The 8,235-nt window shown below is 34.9% G+C and overlaps 2 protein-coding genes and 1 long non-coding RNA gene across 3 annotated transcripts in view; 2 read left to right on the forward strand and 1 right to left on the reverse strand.

The window, feature by feature from the left end:
- LOC107645617 (dephospho-CoA kinase) lies at positions 705–3,777 on the forward strand. Its single transcript, XM_016349691.2, has 5 exons — positions 705–1,009; positions 2,201–2,341; positions 2,398–2,632; positions 2,737–2,882; positions 3,169–3,777. The coding sequence occupies exons 3-5, from the start codon at positions 2,525–2,527 to the stop codon at positions 3,605–3,607; spliced, it is 693 nt and encodes a 230-aa protein (XP_016205177.1). The 5' UTR covers positions 705–1,009; positions 2,201–2,341; positions 2,398–2,524; the 3' UTR covers positions 3,608–3,777.
- The window catches only part of LOC110263135, a 13,664-nt gene continuing 6,936 nt past the window's right edge, over positions 1,508–8,235 (reverse strand). The window contains exon 3 of the long non-coding RNA XR_002348268.1: positions 1,508–2,203. This is a non-coding gene — a long non-coding RNA (uncharacterized LOC110263135). The remainder of the gene's footprint in view (positions 2,204–8,235) is intronic.
- On the forward strand, positions 6,442–8,031 carry LOC107645616 (heavy metal-associated isoprenylated plant protein 36). The gene is made up of 3 exons (XM_016349689.2): positions 6,442–6,609; positions 6,717–6,792; positions 6,909–8,031. The coding sequence occupies exons 1-3, from the start codon at positions 6,538–6,540 to the stop codon at positions 7,727–7,729; spliced, it is 969 nt and encodes a 322-aa protein (XP_016205175.1). The 5' UTR covers positions 6,442–6,537; the 3' UTR covers positions 7,730–8,031.

Consider the following 8,235-nt stretch of genomic DNA (forward strand, 5'->3'; position numbering starts at 1 on the left):
TAAATATTATAAATTTTAAAAGTGTACTAAATTTAATAAATTTAATAAATTTAGTACACTAAACAAACATATTAAATTTTTTAGTACACTTTTAAAATTTAAATACTTTACTATGACTTAAAGTATTTAATAAGTTCAATAAACAACACTCTCTCTATCTTTAAGTTCAAATATAAAAAATTATATATTTTTTATTTATTTAATTTAATATTATTTTATATTTTATTATTTATTTAATTTAATTTTTTATATGATAAAAATAATAGAATATTCAATAAGTATTAATATTATTGTTCAATAAAAAATTTAATATGTTTGTTTAGTGTACTAAATTCATCTAAGTAAGTCCATTTATTTTATATGTTTAATTGAATCACTCTTATATGTTTGTTTATGTATTTATACTACCTAGCATGTAAACCTTGAGAACCTAGGGGGTTTACGTTGAAGCCATTCTCTTCATAAACCGTGGGAGGCTACCACGGTTTATGCGTAATGTGTTCCAACCATAATCCGTTCCTGGTAGCAACAGTTTACGTAGAAATTAGAAACCGTGATTGACTACTAAAAATGCGCATGCACGTAACAAGTTTCTATTTTGTGTATTTAAGTAAAGGATTCACTCAATTTATTTATTTGGGTAAATTGCCCTTGTGTTTATTATAAAAATATACAAAAATAGAATTTTTTTTTATGTTCTCCATCAGTCATCTAGCTTTCCTCGTGCTCCAAATCTTCAACCCCTGTTCGCTGTCACCGATCGCGGTTGCTTCCTCAAGCTCGGCGTCCGTCGTCTTTGTCTGCTCAGCCGCGCTTCCGTCGCCGTTTGTTTGCCGTTCACGTTCGCGTTCTTCGCCATTCGCGTTCGCTCGGCGTTCACCGTTGGCGTTCACTCGCTGTTCACCGTTCGAGTTCGCGTTCGTCTGGAAGCCACGTTGCTCTGCTTCAAACTCTGCCACCAACCCGCACGCTCCACTCAGCCATCGAACTGCTCTCTTTTGTCCCCGCCGTGAGTTCCCTAAACCCGCCACCAGATAATACACTCACACAACACCAATACTCTTCTTCAAACTCTGCAACTTCTGATTTCTATTACAATAAGTAATTATTTGATTTGGTAGTGGTTTGGATTTTTTCATAGACTAAATTAAGTTACAATAGTTATGTTCTCTTCTTTATCACATTGAAATTAAGCTTTGAATTCTCTTATTTCGTTTTAATTTTACCGCACTCAACATGTTTGATGAAATGCTTTAACTATATTTCTGGTTGGTTTTATAATTTCTAGCTTTAGAAACTTAGTAAGTTGATTGCATGTGAAATTAGAATAATTGGATCATAGTAATTAGGAAATTTTAGCTGTACAAATAGCATCTTTGCAGAAAACATGTTAGCATGATGATTCCACTTGCATTAATGTTCTTCTGGTAAATTTTTTAACTGTTATTGTGAACTTGTTAATTTGCTAATGGTTCTTGTGTTCTTCTGTTATTTTTATTTTTTTATATTTTGTTTTGTTGTGATTTTCTGTTCTTGAATTTGTTAAGTTGATTTGCTAAATTGTTGGGCTGCTGTTGTTTTAATTTGTCAAATTGTTTGGTTGCTGCGACTTAATTTGTTGGATTTTCTATTTAGGTCTTGTTCTTGTTTGTTTGCTAAATTGTTGTTGTGTATTTATTATTTATTTGCTGGATATTGGTGATCATTGTCTTTGAGATTATTTATTATGCAGGTTTAGTGTCATCACTGTTTTGGAATGTTTTATAATATACTAATATTTGTTGCTGTTTTGTAATTGCTGGTTGCAGGTTTAGTGTAATTATTGGTTAATGTTTTGGTTTAGTGTTCTCTCTTTTCCAGATTTCCCTTCTCCCTGTATTTCTGCATGTTGCTGAATTGGTAATCAATAAATTTGCCTTTTTGCTGTAACTCGAGACTTTACTAGGATTTGTTAAATTTGTTGCTGTAACTTGCATTTGTTGCTGAATTTGTTGCTTCCCAGTCACAGAATCAGAACAGAATGCTCAGTCAGTGTTTGATTGATCGGCTTTGCTCACTGATTGTATTTGATGATAAATTTTAAATTGATATTATTTTATTCTAAAACAGTTTTTTCGGTTGAACCACTGGTTAGACCGATTAGACCAATAAACCAGTAAATCAGTAACTAAAGCGATTTAATGACCGGTTCGGTTTTCAGAACCTTAGACTCCTAACAGCGAAGCTCCGACGGACAAAGTCATCATCGCCGGCTCAGTTGGTCGCATTCGTCGCAACGGATCGGTGAAGCTGCTCTAACTTCATCTGAAACAGATGCAGATTTGAAGCACAGAACCAGGTCGCGAGGATATGGACTAGCAGAAGCAAAGCAGCGACTTGAAGCCGCAAGGAGAAGAGGCGAAATTCGGGTCAGATATGCGGGTTGGACGTGTACGGTTCGGATAAAATCAGTTCAATTCTATTCCACTCGTACATTCCAAACACCCTGAGAGGAATTGAATTAAATTGAATATCATCAAGGGAAATGAGGATAGTTGGGTTGACCGGCGGAATCGCATCTGGGAAGAGCACCGTTTCCAATCTCTTCAAGTCCCATGGGGTTCCTGTTGTTGACGCTGATGTCGTCGCTCGTGTATGTTATTTTCTTCTTCTTCTAGTGCTGTGTGTGTTTTTGTTGGGGTTTTGCTTTTGAACTGGATATAATTCTCAAGCGCAGTGAATGTTTGGAATTGGCAGGATGCTTTGAAGAAAGGTAGCGGTGGATGGAAAAAAGTTGTTGCAGCTTTTGGGGAGGAAATCCTCCTTGAAAATGGAGAAGTCAATAGACCCATGCTTGGCCAGATTGTTTTCTCCGATCCTGATAAGCGCCAATTTCTCAATCGGTTATCAAATCTTACTCTTTTTCTCTTCATTTACATGAAATTTGTTAACAATTTTACATATGTGGATTGCTCAAAGCTACTTCTTTTAGTATTTATTTCTACGTGCTCTTATCCTAGATTTTTGGTCAATTCTCTGTCTACGGTTAGAGTAGGCTAAAGTTGAAGACTTAATAATTCTTAACCCGTAGCTAGTATTTTTAATTCAATCATTCCTAAAATGCATCATTTTTGGAATTAGATTGTTGATTTTTTTTTTTTTTGAATTTTCGTTGTGATCATGTTTTAGATTACTGGCTCCCCATATATCTTCTGGAATCTTTTGGGAAGTGGTGAAGCTTTGGCTTAAGGGGTATAAGGTTATTGTTCTTGATGTCCCATTGTTGTTTGAGGCTAAGATGGACAAGTTCACAAAGCCAATTATAGTTGTGTGGGTTGATCCTGAAACACAGATAAAGAGACTCATGGGGAGAGACAAATCAAGTGAGGAGGATGCTGGGAACAGGATCAATGCTCAAATGCCACTTGATGTGAAGAGGAATAAAGCAGATATAGTGATAGATAACACTGGATCACTTGATGACTTGAATGAACAGTTTCAGAAGGTTCTGATTGAAGTGTCAAAACCCTTGACATGGACTCAGTATTGGCTTTCAAGGAATGGAGCCTTGATCATACTTGCTTCACTCACTTCGGGTGTTGTTTTGTGTATAAAAGCACTTTCATAGTCACTTGTGTTCTTCGGAAGGTTAAATTTGAATTTGTAATTTTTAGCATTTTAAAAGATGAATTTGTGTTCTAATTCATAATTATGATGAGGTTGACCAGTGTTTTAACATTGATATTAATGAGAAGGTAGATCTTGGATGTGAAATATGAAAATTCATAATTGAAGCCATTGTTACCTTTTGCTAAAGCCTGCCTGAACCACTAGCTTACAGAAAGTGGAAGATAACTACGTTTCCATTAAGATATCATCGTGTGTTGATATAGATGTTTTTGTTCTCATGTTTAATTTTATGGCTATACTAAACTATTTTGCCAAAAGACTGCATATCCCCTAATATTATATTTCAAATGATTATTAGTTTTAAGTGGAGTCCTACACATTAGTGATGATCCATTGCTCTTTTTGCTAGATACACTAGTAATAGTTTTTTGCAAATTTAACTTTCACTTTTTTATTTATCTTTGGCAACCGTGCATAAACCAGCTAGCTAGCTTCTGGCATGAATAGGTTACTTAATTTTTCCTATATGCCAATATGGCATGGGAGATATCATTTCATATTGTTCATTCTTTTTGCCCTTAAAGGAGTTGATGTAGATTGGACCCACATTCTTCACCATCAAACTTCATGTCTTATACTGTTTGGCACAGCATAGATCTAAGGCATCTGTTCTAATCTTAAGCTTAAAACTGACTAACTTGGAGTGGAATCTTCTAGAGATGCCAGATATTCTTGTATCTAACTAACAATTGACATACTGCTCAATACATATAACTAATTACCTGACATGATATTAAGTGTTAGTGAATGGTATATCAATTGTTTGTTAACTTTCTCTACTTTCCCTAAACTTTCTCTACTTGGGATATTTTTTCTTGATAGGGATAAAATTTTACTCATAACATCCGTTTATGGTGTGCTGAAGTGAAACCTATCTGTTGTGGTCCATTGGTTATACTTTTTTTTTTGTTTGGAAATTAGAGAACTAACTTCTTTTGGTCTAGTAGATATAAGATTAAAAGCAAATCCCTCTACTGTCTTGGCTACTTGAATATTAGAACACACTCTTTTGCTAACCTTACAATAGTGAGTAGTTTACTAGTTTGTTGCAGTTGCTGTAGTTTGTGATTATGTTTTATAAATTGTTTACTCAATATACTTGATGACCTAGTCAGAGCCAACTGTTTTGCAGAGTTGCAGAGTTGTCAAAGTCTTTCCACTTGCATATTGTTTTGTTTTGCAGAAAATGGTGAAAAGATAATTAATTAAACAAAAAATGTAGAGGAAATGAAAAATCAAGCATGTCTTGCCAAAATATGAGAGGTGAATATAGCTCACATCTTCTTACACTCTGAGAAAATCATTTGCCTTCTTTGTCTGACTGATATGAAGAAAGGGTTAGTTCTCATTGTACAGAATGTTGCATCACATAAATTTAAGATGTACAACGTAATATCAACTTATATTTTATTTACGGATTTAGTTAATAATTGCATTTAGAACACCCTTTTATATTGAAAAATAAAAATTTTCAGGATATGAATTAACAAAATCCTCCTTTAGAGTTCACGCATTCTAAACTATTAATGTTTAGGATGGAAATGTACAGATAGTCAAGGCTGACTCTCTGGGAAATTGGGACCATTCTACTGGTTGAAGATTGGCTCACTTATTGTTTGTGAAAATTGTGCTTTTTTTTTTGTTGAAATGTTGTAAAGAGATAGGATCATGATAGCATGGATTGGTTGTGTGATAAATGGCCCCTGAAAATCTGCACTGAAAGTACTACAACTTATTGGTTCATCAGAATTTATTTAAAAAATCTATAAACATTAGTTGGGGACATCATTCATGATTCATCGAAAGGCTGCCCCTTCATAAATACCTCATATTTAAAATATGCATCTATCGGTTATTAACCCCTCACTACTCATCACTCAAGTACCACTGTAAAACTGTAAACTACCAACAAGAATATGAGCATGCTATAAAGAAAGCTGTACCATTTTGTCATGGATTCCCTCCAATCTTCAATGGCTTTGATCATTATAACACATGTTGTATCAAGATATTTGCATATCCACCATCATTATATTCATTTATCCTTTTCATAAGATTATTATTAGTATATATGCTGATAAAAAAAGCCTATGACAAAAGTATCTAATGATAACTCCTTCAGCATTTATATATTGTTATTATATTATGTCACAGATTTGATTCATAAAATTAAAGCCCACCTGATTAGCAAATACTTGTAACCTGAGTTATTAGGGTAGCATCATGAATTTATGGTTGATGGGCCCTAATAATCATATGATATCATATAGGGGTTGTATTCAGTGGAAGCTCTGCAATCCTAGTCAGAAAAAAATGAGTGGTGATGAAGGCCTTAAAACCATCTGATATGACAGATAATAAGATTTCACAAAAGTTTTCATTTTATGCAAAGGAACTCTCTATGCTACTCCACAATCACATATACCTGTTTTTGACATTCTAAGAAAACTTGAAAACATGAAAACAGAATCACATATTTTAAAGTGATCATGATTAATTACCTTAATCCTATCAGAAAGATCTTTATCATTCTTTATGTAATTATATAGTAGATTCAACCTCTCTGATAGCAGTATATGTATATTACTTTAACCATGCACATGGCTTGGCACATGCTACCCCAACTAAAATATAAGCTCATGGTCACGTGAGTGAATCACGTGAGCTTGCTTATGTGTCATGAGGATGCTGCTGAATGCTTAATGGAATGTGTGACGTGGCATCCACACCTAATGAGTGATATGATTTCTTATTTTCTTATATGGTGCCATCTATTATTTTTCTCTTATTTAACTCCACTCTTACTCAATATCTTCCTTGCTCTTCTTGGTTCCTTAGCTTGGTTTCCACTCCAACCAGAACTCTCAAATGGAAGCAGCTAAGCCACCATCTGAAGAAAAAACTCATCATCCTGCAGCTGGAGAAATTCTCAAGTACCAGGTATATACACTATATATATATATATATCTCAAGTTCATGTTCACGTTTTCAATTTGCATGTGTAATACATGCAGTAATATTCAATCATTTTGGCTCTATTTGTTCAGAGATGGGTTCTGAGAGTCTTCATCCACTGTGATGGCTGCAAAAAGAAGGTTAAGAAAGTTCTCCAGGGAATTGATGGTATCCATTATTTTTTATTCTCTTTGTTCATGCAAGTCTTGGTTGATGATGATATTCATTATAATAACAACAACAACAACAACAACAACTAACTATTCATATATATTATTAATTAGGAGTTTATACAACTGAGGTTGATTCTAGGGAGCACAAGGTTATAGTAACCGGTAACGTGGAGGCTGATACTCTGATCAAGAGGCTTCTAAAAACAGGTAAATATGCAGAACTTTTGCCAGAAAAACAGCCACCACCTGCTGAGAAGAACCATAACAAAAAGAAGTCTGGGAAAACCAAGGGGGGTGGTGGTGGTGGTGAAGGCGATGATGTTAACAATGATGAGAAGAAGAATAATGAACCGGCTGGCGGGGATGTTGGTTCCAAAGAGGGTAGTGCTGATGGTGATGAAGGTTCAGACAAAGATGATGAATGTGATGAGGAAGAGGGTGCTACAGCTACTGCTGGTGGTGAAGGTGGTAATAAAAAGAAGAAAAAGAAAAAGAAGAAGAAGAGCAACACCAATAATGGTGATGGTTCTGCTGCTCCTCCCGGAGGAGAAGCAAATAGTAAAGTTGATGATGGTGGTGATGCAAAATCACCAGCAGCAGCAGAAGTTGTTTCTGCAAAATCAGTTGCATCTTCTTTGCCTCATCAACAACCAGTAATTCAAAATGCATATCCATATCCATATCCTCCACCACCACAAATGTACTATTCACCACCTTCTCTACCACCAACACCAGCATATGGATTAAGCTATAACACAGCTTATCCTCTATCAAGTGCTTCATACTATGTTGGGTCTCCTATCATGCCCATGCATCATGCATATGCTACTACATACCCTCACCTCCCACCACCACCACCCTCTCATCCTATCAGCCACTATGTTGATGATGATCATCAGGATCAATATCAAGGTGGATGCTCCATCATGTGACAAGATATATTACTTAATTAGTGGGGGATGGATCTGAATATGTTGTTCTAGTTACTAGTTAGTGTAATAATTTTTATTTTTAGTGCTGAATACCCTGAGGAATGGAAGAAGTTGGGGGGTTAAATTTTGTAATATTCTCTACCAGAGTAGAAATTAACTAGATGGGTAAAAACAAAGTTTTCTAGTTATTGAGTCGACACCATTACATGACATGAAAAACTGTAAGTCGACTTAATGTACAACATAAAATTGAGTATAAATGAATATAAATAACACTTTGTCAAAATAAGAGGAGGCTTTGACAAAATCAAATTGTTGTTTTGTTCAACTTAGTAGCTAATTTTACGGCTTGAAACTGTGACTTTGAGGTCTAAAAGAAGAGGAAAGTCATGCTAAAAGCATAGCTTTTGGGTTTGATGAAGGGAAGGCCAATGCAATAGCTTTAATTTGCCATTCTATTATGTAGGACATGAAATCTTCCTTTCCCTTCTCTATCTTATGTGTAA

Source organism: Arachis ipaensis, chromosome B06, assembly GCF_000816755.2.
Source record: "Arachis ipaensis cultivar K30076 chromosome B06, Araip1.1, whole genome shotgun sequence".
NCBI classification, from domain to species: Eukaryota; Viridiplantae; Streptophyta; class Magnoliopsida; order Fabales; family Fabaceae; genus Arachis; species Arachis ipaensis.

Coding starts and splice junctions, on each gene's coding strand:
- LOC107645617 (XM_016349691.2), top strand. CDS start 2,525: ATGAGGATAGTTGGGTTGACCGGCGGAATCGCATCTGGGAAGAGCACC. Junction 2,633..2,736: donor ACGCTGATGTCGTCGCTCGT/GTATGTTATTTT, acceptor TGGAATTGGCAG/GATGCTTTGAAGAAAGGTAG. Junction 2,883..3,168: donor AAGCGCCAATTTCTCAATCG/GTTATCAAATCT, acceptor ATCATGTTTTAG/ATTACTGGCTCCCCATATAT.
- LOC107645616 (XM_016349689.2), top strand. CDS start 6,538: ATGGAAGCAGCTAAGCCACCATCTGAAGAAAAAACTCATCATCCTGCA. Junction 6,610..6,716: donor GAGAAATTCTCAAGTACCAG/GTATATACACTA, acceptor CTATTTGTTCAG/AGATGGGTTCTGAGAGTCTT. Junction 6,793..6,908: donor AGTTCTCCAGGGAATTGATG/GTATCCATTATT, acceptor ATTATTAATTAG/GAGTTTATACAACTGAGGTT.